Source organism: Tiliqua scincoides, chromosome 6 (genome assembly GCF_035046505.1).
Source record: "Tiliqua scincoides isolate rTilSci1 chromosome 6, rTilSci1.hap2, whole genome shotgun sequence".
Lineage (NCBI taxonomy): Eukaryota > Metazoa > Chordata > Lepidosauria > Squamata > Scincidae > Tiliqua > Tiliqua scincoides.
This window is the reverse complement of record NC_089826.1, coordinates 2,043,673-2,060,991: the sequence shown is the minus strand read 5'-3', so window position 1 is coordinate 2,060,991 and position 17,319 is coordinate 2,043,673. Positions and strand designations below refer to the sequence as shown.

Here is a 17,319-nt window from a genome sequence, read left to right as displayed (position 1 = left end):
TGGCACCCACAGACCTGGGCAAGAGGAGGTGGGAATAACGCTCAGAAAGACATGGGAGTGCGCAATCAGGAGCAGGATGTTCCTGGATGCACCGCAGTTGAAGAAGGCAGTGTTACAGCACTATCACGGCGGTGAATACTGTCCATGGGGATGAGTTCCACAGCAAAACCAATTAGAAGGAGGACTGGCAGCAAATTGTTACAACATGGACAGGAAAAGGAGCTGACCTCCCTTAAGCAGAAAGGAAAAGATGGAGCGGGTGTCTGTGTGTTGAGGGTGGCTGCCACTCACCTGGAAGCAAATGGCACACACATCATTGTGGTCCTGCAACTGCCCACGAGTGGCCCTCGGCAGCACGCTGATCTTCCTGGCTGCCTCTCGGCGGAGCAGGAAGCTTTTCCAGCCGGACTGAGCCCTCAACCAGACGTTGAAGTAGCAGTGGATGATGATGACGGAAGCCCCCATCCAACTCCACTCCCCAAAGATAGACTCCCAGGTGCCATAGGCGACCACGCAGAGGGCCACAAGAAACTCCAGCACGCGACTGATGGCGTTGACATAGTAGATGATCTCGTCCATCTTCTCCATTGGGGTCTCCTGGAAGAGCTCGATCATGAACAGGACGTAGATGAAGAGAGTTCCCATCACCTGAGCAGAGAGAGGAGGAAGGATGCTGTGCACTGGGTACTTCTGCCCACAGACAAAGCCCTCAAGGCATGTCCTGCAAAAGCCTAGGCTAGACCAGGCCAAAGACGCACATGATCCAGCGCTTTGCCTGCAACAAAGTTGTGATGTGTTCAAACAAACCAAGATCAAGCTGTTGTTTCAGATTTTGGTTGGTTAAGTAGCTACAATCAGAATCAACCACAGTTGCCAGAGCATGTACTTAACAGTGATTCCTTCAAAACTGAAAACAGAAGCATTCCCTCCCTTCCCTTTGTGAGTTAAGGAGAGGGAAGAGGGCAGCAGGTGAAACCAAAGCTCACCGAGGCTCATTCCCTGAGATGCTGTAATCTCTCCATTGATTTTTCAAGCCCTTCTTTCATGGAATCATAGAAATCAAAGTTGGAAGAGGTCTTTCAGATCTTCAGTTCCAACCACTGCCAATGCAGGCTGTCCACAACTACAAATTCCCTGACAAATGGGCTCTCCAGCCTCTGCTGAAATACCCTCTGAGTTTGCAAATTTCGCACCTGCAAATATGAAGCACATTACTTCTGCTCCCTTCTCCAAATCTCCAGCATCTTTATAAAAAGATGCTGAATAACTTGGGGCCCAGGACAGAGCCCTGAGGCCCTACTTGTCACTTCCCTCCAGATCAACGAGGGGCAGTGCACAAGGGCTCTCTGAGCATAGCTTCTCAGCCAGCCACTGATCCACTAGGCCACTGGTTCTCACACATTTAGCACTGGGACCCACTTTTTAGAATGAGAATCTGTCAGGACCCACTGGAAGTGGTGTCATGACCGGAAGTGACATCATCAAACAGGAAAATTTTAACAACCCTAGGCTGCAATCCTACCCACACTTACCCAGGAGTAAGCCCCATTGACTATCATTGTTCAAAGAATATACATAATAGCTTGTTAAAAGTACAGGTCTGTAATTTCCCCAAATGCAGTCACATACCTTGGTAGCATCAAGTCTAATATATTAAAAATTAAATATTGAAATGAATGGGGACCCACCTGAAATTGGCTCGTGACCCACAGTTTGAGAAACACTGCACTAGGCAGCAGCAACACCTAACACACATCCCACCTGCTTGTCTACCAAGATGTTGTGGGGAACCTTGTCAAAAGCCTTATTGAAAAACAGATATGTCTGCAGCATCACCCTGATCAGGCAAGCTTATTATAGAAGAAGGCAGGGCCCTCCCTAGCAAGGCATGTTCTTGAAAAGACCATGGTGGCTCCTGGGAATCACAACCCTCCTTTCTAAGACGGCTGACTGATTTGCTCCAGTCCCTTCTCAGGTATCTACCTCAAGGTGACCAGTCGGCATTAGAACAGATCTTCCTCTATTCCCTTTCTTGAAGACGGGGACCACATTCGTTCACTCCTGGCACTTTCCAGTTCTCCACAAGTTCTCAGGGAAAACAGTCAGGCTCCGAGGAAAAACCTCCAGTTTTTTGAGGCACCCCAGAATGCAGTCCATCCTGCCCCACAGACTTAAATCCAGCTAAATGATCCAGAACTGCATCAATTCCTGTCTTAGACTGTCATCTCTTGACTCCCTCCCTCATTCTAACCTCATCCAATCAAACACAACCTCATTTGCAGGTGACGATGGAGGCAAAGTAAGAGCTGAGCAATTTCGCCTTCGTTGCCCATTCTCAAAAGCCCTTATTCTTCAAGTATCTTCAGGAGGAGGCAATGAGAAGCGAGAGAGGACGAGAGAGGTACCTGCAGTGAGGTCAGCATGCAGCTGGAGACAAGGATCAGGAGCCAGAAATCCATGTGAAAGAAGTGGGCAATCTTGTAGGCCATGAAGCCAGGAAAAACCAAGAGGAAGAGGCACATGGTGACCCCCCGGAAGTGCTTCCAGAGACTCCTGTGTGGAGAGAGGTGTTGGGTTAATGGACCTGTGCACGCAACTGTCCCAGGGATACTAGCAAGGCCACCCCCGCAACTCACGGTCCAGACAAACCCACATAAATTTTGGGTGAAATTCAGGACTGGGTCCAAGGGAACATGCACAGCACAATTCTCTTGCAGGCTGGGGCCCTGCATACCTCCTGCCACAGCAAGACCCCGGGCAGTGATTGGGGCACGAAATGCAGCCCTGCATCAAAGCATCTCTGGTTTGAAAGCCCCTCTGCCATAAATGCTCACTAAGTGGCCCCGCACAAGCCACCTCCTCTGAGGCCCAGCTCCCGTGCGGCAATGTGGGTGGAGTAACATGTACTCGTATTGCAGGGCTGCTGTAAGGCCAAAGGCATGATCATTCGTGATTATGACTGTGTATGAAGAGCTTCAGCCCTCTGAACCCACAGAGAACACTATACAAATGTGAATCTGTTATGCTTATTACTATAACCCCCCCCCCACTCCCCAAGCTGATATGTGCTGCGCAGAGGCCGAGGTCTGGGAAAAAAGGAAGAAAGGCACCTGAGGGTTTTGGACTGGGCTGCATCTTTCTCTGAAGATCCTGAATCCACTCGCAGTTCTTGCTTTCCCACTCACCTTCCCTTCAAATCACCGTGGTCTCACCTGACAAGTTCAGGAAACTGCCTGATACACTGATCCATCCGGCTCAGCACTGAGGGACCAAGGACTCAGGCTGAGGAGAGCCCCCCCTCCCCCCCCGCCAGCCTGCCTACCAGAACTCCTTCTTAAGGGCAGATGCTGGGGATTTAGGCCAGGCCTGAAGGTGCTCTGAGACAGAGCGAAGGTCTGTTCCAAAACTATGAAGCTGCCTTACACCCACACCCTGGCTCCACCTAGGCCAGAGAGTGTACCCCAACTCACCCTGGCTCTCCAGGATCTCAGGCAAGGAAAACCTCCTAGCCAGGCTATCCACGATCTTCTGAGATGGGAGATGTCTGAGAAGGTACCTGTGGCTTTCTGGTGGTAACTTATGTGCCCTACCCCAGAGCTGGGGCGCCTCCCTCTACCTTGATTTTAATCCACTCCATCACCACCCACTTCCACTGCATACTGCAAATGTTCCAGGGAAGTCTGTGCAACAACGCAGGCACTGGGCCAATCCTGATTACACCAGTTGGTTCAATGTGTGGACAGAGGTACAAATACCCCTGGCCCACCTGCCACACCACCTCCACCATCCACATGTCCAGACAATGCCTGTTCCCGAAGCCACTGGATTTTTACAGTTTTCTGCACAGGCCGGATGGGATATTCCCATAGGAACAGCGGAAGTGGAAGGGACTGCAGCCACTCCACACATCCAAACCGCCTCCCTGCTGACTCTTGTGCTTGTGGAACGGAGAAGCCTGTTTGTCTGTCACCTGTTCCGGGAAGCCCCCAGCCCCAGCACGATGGGGTCAGCGATCTCGATCATTGACTGCAGGGTTGAGGTCACCACGATGAACAGGATGATGCTGAGGAGGAAAGTCCTCTGGAGGAGCTGTAGGTCCAGCAAGCCCGTCTGGAGGGCCAGCAGCAGCAGGGTCACGCCCTCTGTGACACCCCTGCAAGGCAAGCGCAGAAGCTGGGCAAGGGGATTCTGGGGGCTGGCAGCAGACGGGGAATGCAGATGATAGCTGGTGGGTGGGCAAAGAGTGTCACAGACTGGTGAATAATAAGAAGCCCCAAGAGCAAACCCCCTGCTCAGCAGCCAGTCACACTGGCTTGGGCGAGCCACTGTCATTCCCTGGATGTCTCCAGAGCTAAAGGGGGGCATCTGCACCACCCCGAGCCACATGGAGACACAGAAGGATGAATATGTCATAGAGACAATGACTGACCAATGGAACTCACCAGCAGGAGGGGGAGTTTCTGGACGGAAAGCATGCGCTCCAGTGTTTAGCTGTGCCTCCTACACTTCAGAACATTCACAATACTCAATCTGAGCATTCGTAGAGTTTGCACAGCACTCCAAGCGCTCCTCATACATTATCTTGGGAGAAAGCAGCCCTGTGACTCCTCAACTGCAAACTGGAGCCCAGGGGAAGGGGATGGCTGAGGTCATAAGAACAACCCTGCCAGATCAGGCCAAAGACCCACTAGCCCAGCTTTCTGTATCATATAATGGCCCACTAACTGCCTCAGGGAGGCATAGAAGACCACAGGATGCTTGCTTCTTGCTGCCATGCCCCTGCACCTGACATTCTATTTATCCTCACGCACCCCAACACTGCATTTGGGGTTTAACTTGGGCCGCCTGATTAAACACAAGTGAGCAAACTTTAAAGCATGAAACCAACTGAACACTCTTTCCTCCCTTGCCAGTCTGGGGTAGGCAAAAAAACTGCCATTCACAGTTAATTCAAATGACAGAAAAAATTCCTACCCAGTCCTCAAGATGAGCGACCAGCTAATCTCAGCCTGTACATGCCCATTGTGGCTTGTAATCTGTGATGGAGTTTTCCTCCAGAAATCCGCCAAGAGAGAGCAGCTGAGGACACCAATTAGCGAGGAGAGCTCTGAGCGGAGGACTTCCTGCTCTCTCGGTCATCTTATCCTGCTTGCTTTCATTCATTTCTGCTGTACATTTTGCTTTCGCAAGTGTCCCAGAGCAGCTTACAAAAAAATCCCCACTCCCACTGCCCACTGATGGGGCAGGAAGTCAGACGGCACTCTCCGCCGCCCTGGAGTCCAGATGCTCTCACCTGTGCATCACGTTGCCATTCTGGAACGCCCCATAGCCAGCCAAGTAGAACTTGCAGAGCTTGAGCAGGCCCAGGGCCAGGTAGGAGACCGTGAACGTCAGCCCGATGAGGGAGTACGGGGTGCTGCAGCACTCAGCCACGCTGCAGGAGAAGCAAAGGGAGAAGGAGAAGAAGCAGAGGAGCACCACCCCTGGGCCGCATTAGAAGCCCTACCCAGCTGGTGCCCCATTTTCCCACAGGGACAACAGAGATGTTTCTGGGATGTTCACAGGGCAGGAGGGCAACAGCCAATTTTGCCCTCAGCCACCTGTTGTTCAGCCACAGGACCTGTCAAGACACCCATCCACCATCCATCTGTCCAGCCTCTTTTTAAGCCGGGGCCCTCGGCTGCATATCTCATCATATCTCGCTGCAACCATTCCATATGCAAACTACACACCATGTGAGGAAAGCCCTTCTTCTCTCTTTCCTGCATCGGTCCATCGACACACCTGTGATCTTTTGCCTCCATATTATTTGACACCTGCATCAAGCTTCACTTTGCTGTTTTGCTGAGCGAGATCTTCAGAGTACGCTTTTGGATTTTCAGCACCCTGGTTTTTGGTGTCAGCTCCTTCACTGTTTGTGCTGTTGCCACGTCAGTTATGGCTTTATGAGAGATCAATGGGCTGACCAGATGGAATGTAACATCAAACCGTGGCTTGACGTTCCGAAGATAACCCCAGGCTCACACACTCCTTCCTACCCTCATGCGGTGAGCCTGGAAACATCTTATTGTGGTTTGCCACAAACCGTTTCCTATTTTGTCCACATCTAGCAAACTATCATTCGCTGCAAACAGAAACTGGCTGTTTGTCACTGCACAGGGGGAGAAGGAAAGGGAAGGAGGGAGGGGTGCTCACATGAGCTGGAAATTTGCACCTATGTGTGCTCACATGACCAGTGGAGTTTGATGATGTGATGTCTGAATGAGCCTGTGGTAGCATGAAGAACTTGCCCCTTGCATCGCACCCAGGTCAACATGACCTGTCCTTCCAACAAGGGACTCTCAGACCCTGGCCACTGCCAGGCAGCCAAGGACCATTCTTGAACCTTGGGAATTCAACTTGCCTCAGGCCCCCTTCACAGCCATGGCTGTGGGAAGTGCCTGAAGGGCCCCCTGCCTGTCCAAGCGAGAGAAACGGCATCACTAACAAGCAACCTCCGCGAGCAGAAGCAACAGCAGAGGAAGAAGGCGAGTGCGACTCAACAGGCAAAGGCACTGTGCCCTTTTTCCCTGCTTCACATCTGCCTCCCTGGCTTTCTTTGTACCTGCTGAGGAAGATGAAGAGCAGCCCTTGCTGGGACAGCAGCTTGCCAGAGGAGGCGGCTGCCAAGGCGTAGAGCTGCAGGGTGAACAGGGCCAGCCAGAAGACCAGGAACAGGAGTGGGATGGCCAGCTGCCTCCAGAGGGACATCCCCAGGGTGACCAACCGATAGACCTCCAGCACCTGCGCACAGGGGAAACCCAAGCCACTTGTGAGGCAACACAGGCACAGTGTTGCATTCTCAACTCTGCAGTGCTCCCAATGATCCAGAAGGTTAAAATACCACCGGCCAGCCCTTTTGCCCGTCTCACTGGTCTGGGGGAGGGGGGGAGTTCTGGAAGGAGGAAAGACTCCAAGCGCAGCCTGAAACCATTTGGACTGCCACTCAGCTGAGACAAAGGTCAGCCGGTTTGCACACCCCCTGTCCAATACCCAGAGCAGGTGACAGGGCCAAGAAATCAGGCAGCACAGCCCTCCAAGACCTGTGGTACAGGGAGACCGACCCCGTCACACTGAGGATGTGGACCTGAGCACCAGGCAACATGCATGTGGGGAATGCTGCGGGCACAGGAATTATGCAGCCCTTTGCCAGGTCGGACCTACATGCATTCCACATGCCAGGCTTTCATGGCAGACGTGCACAAACTGATATTCGGAAATCGGAATTGCAAGAATCCATCCTCCCCTTTACCATGGTTTTTGTCCTGTCCCCCCCAGAAATAAGAGGGATGGAAAGGGCGGAGGGCAGGCTTGCACTCTAACAGGACATCAGCCTATGCAAGCCTTCCAGAGACAGACCTTACTCATTCCATCTCCACTGCATTTAAATGCCTGGTGGTGCAGGTTTTTAAACTAGCGCTGGACACAAGCAAGAGATCTGGTCGTGAAGCAGCAGAACAGCCCCTACACTCATGGGGTGGGACGGATGCACACATGTTCCACACTCCATGCCACACATGGTCAGGTGAGCATACGGAGCTGCCCTAACCTCACCAGACCAGTGCTCCATCGAGGCTCCTGCTGTCTCTGCTGGCTGGAGCTTTTTAGGCAGGGTATTTTTACCCTAGCCTGACCTAGAGAGTCTGAAACCTGTTGCAGGCAAAGCAGGGGCTCTAACGCTGAACTACAGCTCACTGATCTCACTTCAACATCTACTGCATTTGTTTACCTAAAGGATGTATCTCCTAAAAAGATTGAAGTGGTTTATAGTATTAAACAACAGATTCTTCTGCTGTGTGATCTCGTTAACACAGCTCACCTGTCCCCCTGCAACATCCCATTCTTGCCTCCTTGCCAGAAAGGACTGGCTCTTGACATGAGGAAATACCAAATAAGAAGACTAAATACATAGCTGGCTACAGAAAAGCAACAGGGGATTCTTAAGGACAGATTTGGGGAAGAGGGGCTTTGGAGAAGGGTGGCCTGGCACAGACAAGCCAGGGGAAGCAGCAGCAGCCCCACGTAGAGAGCCTTTGCCTCACCTGCGCAATCTCCCGGCAGGCGGCAGCTGCCAAGTGGAAAGGCACTGACAGGCATGAGGACACCACGTACAGGGCCTCCAGAGCAGTGAGGACGGCAGCAAAGTTGTGGACCACGGGCAGGGTGTGCAGCGGGAAGCAGCAGAGCCGGGCGACCAAGGGGAGGAGCGGGGCTGAGAAGAGCCACACCCGCCGGGTCTTCAGCAGGAGGGCACAGAGCGTGATGACAATGACCTGCCCTGGAAAGATAGCAGACGCAGTCAGCAGGCCAAGGGCACCCTTGTGGCACGGACCATCCTCTCCCCCTGGCTCCCCACAGGGGCCAAGCAGATGCTTCCAGGAAGTCCACCAAGAGGGGCTCGAAGGCAACAGTCCCAGCTGCTACTCGCCCCTTCCCCTCCGCATCTGCAGTCAACCAACTGCCCACATCTCGAGCCAGGGAAACTGCGATAAGGCATTATCTGTAGGTTAATCCTGCTACTGCCCCAATACTAACACTGCCACTTTTGTCTATGGACACCCAGCCTGTGTGTTTTTATCAGCAGCGTGAATCAGAAAATCAACAGGTGAAACTTCCCCCCATCATACCGGCAAGAGCTGCACCAGCTGATTTTCTGCCTGCCAGGTGTCAAAATTCGCTAGGGCCACAAGGGGCAAGAAAATTTGATTTGTGAGCATCTAGTTGACCAGTAACTTAACTATGAAGTTCTCTAATGGTTAGTGACAGTCTCGGTTCACCTTGCCCAAGACTCTGATTGGCAGCAGTTCTCCAAGGTCTCAGGCAGAAGGGGGGACTTTCTCAGCTCTACTGGCTAAGATCTGTTTAATTGGAAACATTGGGATTGGATGTAGGGCCTGCTGGGGACAATGCCTATCCTTTACTTTAGCTTAGCTAAGGAATGACCTTGTTTCACGACAGATCTTTTCTTGGATGCTGGGCAGGAAACAGCACCCAGTGGTGCCTTAAACATCAGCTTGTTGTAGGAGAGCGCAAGCTTCCAACACACACAGAAGTGAAGCCACAGTGGGCTGAGGTAAACACGACCTAAGGGGACACGGACACCCCCTCCGTTTGGTACCTGTGAGCGCAGTGGCAAAGCGGCTGAGAGCCACAGGATCGTGATACACAGCGCCATGGAATTCCCGCTCCATCTCATGGCGAATGTAGTCCCTGGAGTAAGAACCCACAAACAGTACGCAGCATTAAGAACTGCTATCTAACAGTGACACACACACACACACACAAGCAGGAGGCATGAAATAAAACAGTGCTCCTATCATCTTGAGAGCACAAACCCCCTTTTTTGAAGAGCACCCCTTATCCTGCATCTCTCCTGAGCCAAAGAGCGCACTGTTATTTCACCCATGCTAATTGTTATGTTGCTTCCATTCCAAAGAGTTTGGCCAAGTGCTCCTTTTGCACCACTTGGCAGGCTCTAGTTCGCATGAGATGCAAAAATGGCCGTTATGCAAATAGTCCACCCACCATCACTTCAGTCCAGCAGGCAGGGATCAGATCAGTCCAGGCCTCAGTCATGTGCCCCTCACTCTTTTTTGAGATGTTCCCAGGAAACACAGTCTTGGAGTAGAGACTTTGTAACCCCATTTGTGATCCTCCTTTCTAGCAAGTCAAATCTCTCCTCAGTTTTGTTCAGTACTCACTGGGAAGTCTGATGACCCACGTAGAGCAGCAACACAGTCAGGATGTAGAGGTACAACTTCACAAGGGACTGGACTGGGAGTAGCAAGACAACCACACACACCAGGTGACCTGAAAGAGGGTAACAAAGTTGGAACAATGCCTTGGAACTCAATTCAGAACCAGTCCACATTCCTAGGAGCCTCTATCCATTTCTTAAAGAGCCAGTTTGCGGCCAAGGCATTTAACTCTGCAGGTCTGAGTGCATTTTGCCTTGCCATGACTGTAAAACAGCAAGACTGGACATGGAATGGGTAGTAGAATTTAGTATCTCAAGAATCTAATCTTTCAGATTTTTTTTTTTAAACAGGTTTCCAGTGCATATTTCAGCATAAATAGGTTTGAAGCTATGTGGGCAATACATAAAAGGGACTTACAAACTAGTTGGTGGGAGGTGGACAAGACTTCCAGTGGTAAGAGATTAGTGATGCTGCTTAGCTTCCCATGGTTGGGAGAACTTGAATGAATTTCACCCATTTCTGCTCAGCCACAGATGCACACATTTGATCTCTGTGGCATATACGCAATGTTCGGCAGAAATGGCTTGGGCCCACAGAATTATTGACCGCTCACTAGCAGTCACCAGGGAAGCCCTTCAGCCACCTGAAGTGCAGGGAATGGGATCTCAGGCCAGGGCGTTCTCATCAGTGGCTCTGGGGTTCTGTCAACCAGATTACTTCTTGGACTGCTACTTTTTGGGGGAATGCTCAGTAGTCAGGTCAACAGGATTCTGCCCAGACAGGTGTTTTATTCAGATGTGTCCCTGATCTGCTTTGTTTCTGGCTTAGGTTGTAGTGGTGCCTTGGCAAACTGGCTGCTCCTAACAGTTTTGTGACTTGGTGATTGCTGGCTGTTAAGTCACCCTCCTTGAGACGGGAAGAGCAAGAGAGTTATCAGATGACACGCACTTTTATTTATTTCAGTTGCACAGTGTGACTCAGGGTTTCCCATGCAAAACGCCTGGCTATGCTGGTGTTGCATCTGGAGGGTCTGTTTCAACAGGGGCACCGAGCACTTTGATCAGCACCAGAGTTAGGCTCAACTCTGCAGGTGAGTCACGAATTTCAGGCTGCCCAGGTGGGGAGTCGCCAAAACTCCAGCACAGGCGGCAGGGCCGATTTCGGGGCTCTGCCTGCTCGCTCACCTGCATAATAGATATTCCACAGGTAAGACTCCTCGGTCCTGGAGCGCAGCAGCCCGGCAGAGGCCTGCACGTCCCACCGGTAGAGCAGGTCCAGGAGAACAATGCTGGGCACCCGCAGGATCACGTTGGCTACCTTCTCCAGCCTCAGCATGGCTGGGCCGTGTCTGCTGTCCTCAGGGCTCTTCCCACCCCACAGCCAATCACAGCGGGGGGCTTCCCTCCCCCACAGGGATCCCGCCCAGGTGAGAACTGTCAGAGGGGGTCAGGGTGAAAACACAGGGTGGGGGTGGGGAGGCGGCCCCCCAAGTGGCAGTGTGGGGGGCAGGCCCAGGGGGCGCTGGGGGTCAGTGGGGACTGCCCCACCTGGGGGGGACACCCAGGGCAGAAGCACGGGAGGAGAGGTGGCCCCCGAGGGCTGGTGCTGGGGGCGGCTCAGGAAGCTGGGGGTCAGTGGGGGAGGGGCTGCCCCGCCTGGGGGTCTGCAGGGACAGTGAAGGCTCGGGGGGGGTCACAAGGCAGACCTGGTGGGCTTGACGAGGGGAGGTGGTGGCGCGGGGTCAGCAACGGGGTCTTGTCGCAGGGGGGCTGACCCCTTCCCCCTGGGGGGGCTGGGGCGGGGTCGCCCTTGGAGTGTGGGGGGGCCGACCGCCTCCCCTTCCCAGGCGAGCCCCCTCCTCCGCCAGCGCCTCAGTTTCACTTTCCGTTCAGCTCCTCCCCCGCCCTCGCACCAGGGGAGGCCCGAGCGGTGACGCCGCGGCGGCCATCTTGGTTGAGGGCAGCCCTCCCGGCCTCCCGGAGCCACGTGGCAGGCGGGCCGCAAGCCGCGCGCACAGCGCCGGGGCCGCCATCTTTGGTGAGGGCAAAGGAGCCGTTGGCGCTGGCGACGTTCGAGGCGAAGAGGCGCGGTGAGGCTGAGCGCGCCAGTAGTTCCGGCTCCCCGGCGACGCCCTTCTGAGTGCGGGTGGAGAGGGTGGAAGCCGCCCGACGGGTCGGTCTGGGCGGTGGGGGGAAGTCCTTTGTAAACAGGTGCACGCGCCAGTCTTGTGAAAACACTTGTGCACCAAAACCCTTGCGCACAAAAACACTTGTGCAAAAGACCACTTGTGCAAAAAGAACACCTTTCCACAAAGAATACTTAAAACACGTGTGTAAAGGTGTTATTTACAAGAAGAACACGTTTGCACAACAAAAAAACAATTTTGCAAAAAGCCCCACCCTTTTGCAAGTGTCCCAACACACTTCAAGGTAAAGGAATGGTTTTTCCCTTACCTTGGGGCTTCATTGCAGCTGCATTGGTGCTAGAAAAGTGGATAGGATCGAGCCCTTACAGCCCAATCCTATCCACACTTTCCTGGGAGTGACCCTCATTGACATTAATGGGACTTACTTCTGAGTAGACACGCATAGGATTGGGCTCTTTGTCTTTACATGTTTACCCAGAAATAAGTTTATTTATTTGAAAAATGTACACTGCACCTTTCCCATGCTGAAGCAAATGCCCAAGCAGCTTACAAAGATCCATAATAAATGCTCAAGGCATCACAACAATTAAAAAAATACACATCAAAACAAAGCATTAAAAATTAATTTTAAACAGACATTAAAACATAAAAACGTTGTGTTCTACTCTGTTCAGTACATTTATTCTACGTAAGTACAGTACAATTGAATAGGACTGTAGCCTTTAATGCAACATGAGCTATATGTTATTTGTCAGGTAGCTCTTGGGAAAGAAGGTGATCTAGGCTAGGTTTTCAACATTTGTCCTCCACTGTACCCCTTCTCATGGTCCACCTATTCAAAGTATCACTGGAAGTAAACAGTGATGACATCTGGGTTTGAGGATGTCATCTGGGTTTGACATCTGGATGAGAGGCCAGATGTGATGCAGCAAACCCCAATAAAAGGCTCAGGGTGGATGGGAGGCTTTTCTGAGTGTGGAAAGCATGCTTTGGAGCTCTCCCACCTGGTCAAGCCTCCTACTGCTGTTTGTTGTGTCATGTTCCTGGTCTCACTGCCAGGCAGCAGGTGTCCAGAGTACCACCAGGCATCACCTAAAGTGCCACAGGTGATACCTGTTCCACTGGTTGAGAAACACTGGTCTAAACAGTAACATGTCGGAGTACTGGTTGTTGGCAACCTTCAGGCATGTTAATTTCTTAGTTTTCCTCCTACAGAGCTTGATACTCCTGCTTGGCTTATTTGAAAAAAAAAAAAGTTTCAAAGGCAGCACCTGAGCTCTCCTGCTGGTGACATCCCCGCCCCTGCTGTAGGAAGAGCCCCAGAGCTCTCCTTGCCCTCCAGTATACCTCACTGTTTAACCCTAATTTGTTTAATGTTATGCAGTAATTGCAGATCTGAGACAAAAGTGCCCCAGGGGGGAGCACAGATTCATCTGCAAATCAAGAAATGGCCATTAGTTCTCTTTGCCAGCAGGTGGGGCTGCACACCCACAAAATTTATTCCCCAAGCCAGTCCTACTCAAACTTTTCCGGCCAGTGGCTCCCTTGACCGGGCCCCGTGGCTGTTGGCCATGACTCCCCATCATGTTCCTGAGGGCTGGAAGTGACATCATTAAACAGGCAGTGGCCAGAAATATTAACTATATTAAATATATTAAATATAATATTATATTATAATATAATAATAAATATTAAATATATATTAACTATATTAATATTAATTATATTAATCATATCATTAATTAAATGCAGATCTTAAAAATATATTATTAATACACAGCAATATACATGCTTTATAAATGATCAGCTACTGATCACTGTTGGAGACTGGAGTTGGAGCTGGAGTAGATAGATTTTGTCTGGTCCAGGAGGACTCATTTTTTTAAACTTTGTAAGCATATGTTTTGCCAAATCCCAATCCACTGGGCCTTGTAAACCAGTCCAATCAATCAGAGTTGCCAATCAGCCAAGTTACTGTCCAAAGTCAGGTTCCAGGTAGGTCAGTCCAAGCTGTCAGGGTATCCAAATCAAAGTCCAAAGCCAAAGTCCAATCACAATCCACAGTCTGATTCCCAATTCCATAAACCCAGTCAGTCAGTCACCTCTCCTACCTCCAACCTACACTCCTTCAAAACCCACCAAACCCTTTCTGCCTCAGGTGCTCCCTATAGACCATAAGGATCTCCTTATGCTCTAGTGGCTGCAGCTGTGCAGCACACCTCCAGCTACCACCTGGGCTTTAATCCTGCATTTACTTAGAGCAAGGGGCACTGTGGACACCGCACCCTATCTTCTCGGTAATATCTTCCGCAATTCCAATACAGCATACCAATAGAATTGTTTTATCAAATGAACTTTGTGAACAACCAGTCTGACCAATATTACACACACACACACCTGTGGACCCCAATCCAACTAGTCATTTCTCCCATTCTCCTTGGATAGGATTGAACCCTTTATTAATTTAATGAAATTAAATTTTTCCAGCACCTGGTGGGGAAAACAAAAATAGACCATGAAAATATATCAGAGCTGATAAAGGTTTGGTTAGGAAGCGGATTTGGCTGCTATACTAGGAGATGCACAGCTCAAGCCTATGCATGTCTACTCAGAAGTAAGTCCCATTAGAGTCAATGGGACTTACTCCCAGGAAAGTGTGGATAGGTTTAGGCAATCACTTCATCAATGGTTGATATAAGTATTCCCTTCAAATAGCAAGATTTATCACTTTAAAAATACAGCCTTTCCTCTTCAGTCAAACAACAAGATTAATAAATCACTTTAAAAAGAGTACCCTTTTTCTGCTCCTGGCCAAGTAAAATGTGTGCTTGTTTCTCTCTCCCCCCCCCCCTTTGCCAACTGCATGGAAGCAACTTTAAGAGTCCTGATGACTGGTAAAATATGAATCGTTTTATTTGGGGAGGGGGAGGAAAGTGGGAAGGTTTGGAGATCCAAAGGGGGGAGTGGAAGAGGGAGGGGGTTGAAAAGAGAGATTTCACTTTGATGAGAAGCGATCCCAGGCTGGGAACTAGGAACCAACCAGGCAAGGATCAGCGAGGGTTAAGGACTGCAAGCTGAGCATGCTTGGTAATTGCCAGATGGGGGTTGGAGTTGAAGAGCAAACACAGAAGGCAGCAGCCCCTCTCCCCCTGACGGGCAGAAGAGGGCTCCTATTCTGCCCAGGGGTGTGACTGTAGCTGAGAGAGGTCATCCTGCGCCTCCCCTTTGAGTTCCTGGTGCCTCCCTAAAGAGCTGGGCCTCACAGTTTGAATAACACTGCCCCAAGACAACACATGCCAGAAGTACAGCAAGCCAGCAGAGAGTGTGGGGGGAGGCAGCCAGGGAACCTTCCCCCCTTCTACCTCCAGCACTACTAAGCACTGCTCTTAGCAAGCAGAAAGAGGTTCGAAACAGCTGAGCGGGCAGGGAGAGGTGACAGAAGTATCCTATGCATGCCTACTACATAAGTCTCATTGTGTTCATTGGGGCTTATTCCCAGGAAAGTGTGTATAGGATTGAAGTGCTGGTGACAGCAGCCCCACTATCCTGATCAATCCTCACTCACTCTTCAGTGCCTGGAAGGGAAGGGGTGTGGGTCTCCTCCCACCCTCCATATTCCGACAAGATTAACAGAGCAAAAAATCTAGGAAAAGCCACTTCCTGCTCCTGTCTCTCAAAAGCAAGAGGCTGAGCTGGAAAATCGAGGAAAGAGGAGCTCTGGCAAAGAAGGGCACCCCCAGGAGACAGTCGAGGGCACCAGCTCAGTTCCATGGATATTGGGCAGCCACATGTTTTCCAGTCACATGTTCGAGACCCAGGTGAACTAACTCACACTGAGCAGGCCACACGGCCAGCATTGCTCACTCTGGCTGGCAGGGGCTCAAACAGGAATTCTTCCCAGCCCTGCTAGCTGGAGATGCCAGGGCCTTGGGACCTCAGTGAGCAAAGCAGCAGAGCTCCATTGCTCTGCCACAGAACTGTGGTGCCTCCAGGCTGCCTTCTCCCGATCTTCTGCCACCCAAGGGATCAGGGAGGCCTTTCACAGCGCTTCTAGGTGGACGGTGGGGCCCCCAGACGTTTTGGCTGGCAAGCAGACAGGCAGACACTCAGCGGGGAACACGGCCCCCCTCACTGCATCTCCATACAGAAGACAATGCAGGACTCCTCCGGGAGTCAAGGTAGTAGGTCAGCCATTGCCCCATACGCCCAATGCAGAATGGCCCATGAAAGATTCGGCAGCAGATGTTGAAGTCCCTCTCCCTTCATCCTCAGGCTGCCCTAAAAACCCTCAGAGAACCCTCGCTCGCCAGTGGTTGCTCCCCTCATGATCAGGCAGTACAAATGGAGGAGAAGGAAGAGCCGAGAGGCTTGCCGTGCCCAGGGTGACCCCCATCTGCGACCCGAGAAAGCAAGAGGGTCTTTCCTGACTGAGCTTCAGTGTTGCAATCCATCAGCGGTGGCACCCTGTGAAAAGAGCACTGAAAGCAATTAACGCTTCCTGCAAGGGAGGGAGGGGCAGGCGGGGGAAGTTTCTTCCACCAAGTGCCAAACAGCAGCCTCCTATCAGCTCACTTGGCAGGGCCTTGGTGGCTTCTCCAGCTGCTGTTCTGCAAGGGCCACTTGCTGCATTGATGAGGCTGGTGGGAAGGGAAACTGGTCCTGCTGCAGAATCTTGCTAATTTGGGGGGGGGGATCCTGGGGGCCCCTGGACCTTGCTTGGGGGTATGATGGAGATGGCTGCCACTTCTGAGACGCTGCTGTCAGGGCCAGTGGCTGTTCTTGGACGGCTCCCCCCAAATGTGTCTCGCTGTTTTGAGAAACCACCTCAGCCCCCAGCGCAGCCACCCACCCGCGCTGGACTTTGCGTGATCTCAGAAAAGACCGCGTATTTATCGAAGAGATTTCTGTCCCACCTCTCTCCTCACTAAAAAGAACCAGGTCGTCCCACCTCACATGTGACCGGCCAGAAATTCAGCATCAACTACAGTCCGCTTCAAAACACCGAGCAGAAAAGCAGCAACCAAAGTGATAAACCCCAAAATAAGGCATGAGCCAGAATGTGGCTTCAGGTGCCTGCCTGCAGACCTGACCCACCCACCCCCTCTTCAGCAGCCTTGTCCTGGAAAAAAAAGCATATTTTTAATATGCTTAATACCACTGTATTAATATCACTGTATTAATATCACTGTAATTAATATCACTGTATTAAGATTATTAATATGCTTTAATATGCTTAATATCACTGTATTAAGATCTTTTTAAGATGGTTGCTCCCCCCTCCCCTTTCCAGCATTCTAGGTAGCTAGCAAGAAGAAATGCATTTTTAAAAGCCCACCAGTGTTTTCTTTTGCTCTGCTGGCCATTGGCCATGAAACTCTGTGAACATGGCTTGAAATCCGGAGCTCAGGTCTGAATTGGATCAATCTGACTTTTAGA

At 51.3% G+C, this 17,319-nt stretch overlaps 1 protein-coding gene across 3 annotated transcripts in view; it reads right to left on the bottom strand.

The window, feature by feature from the left end:
- Window positions 1–17,319, bottom strand: part of LOC136655759 (RING finger protein 145-like) — a 46,738-nt gene that overhangs the window by 2,039 nt on the left and 27,380 nt on the right. For 2 of the 3 annotated variants that reach the window (XM_066632384.1, XM_066632383.1), the window contains exons 1-9: window positions 10,922–11,612; window positions 9,741–9,849; window positions 9,158–9,249; window positions 8,082–8,317; window positions 6,605–6,783; window positions 5,294–5,434; window positions 3,971–4,153; window positions 2,406–2,553; window positions 292–648 (exon numbers count right to left, since the gene is read on the bottom strand). In XM_066632384.1, coding sequence (XP_066488481.1) covers window positions 292–648; window positions 2,406–2,553; window positions 3,971–4,153; window positions 5,294–5,434; window positions 6,605–6,783; window positions 8,082–8,317; window positions 9,158–9,249; window positions 9,741–9,849; window positions 10,922–11,072 — 1,596 coding nt within the window. In that variant the 5' untranslated portion in view covers window positions 11,073–11,612. Of the gene's footprint in view, window positions 1–291; window positions 649–2,405; window positions 2,554–3,970; window positions 4,154–5,293; window positions 5,435–6,604; window positions 6,784–8,081; window positions 8,318–9,157; window positions 9,250–9,740; window positions 9,850–10,921; window positions 11,613–17,319 lie in introns of those variants that run through there. The other variant, XM_066632385.1, reaches the window with a different exon arrangement.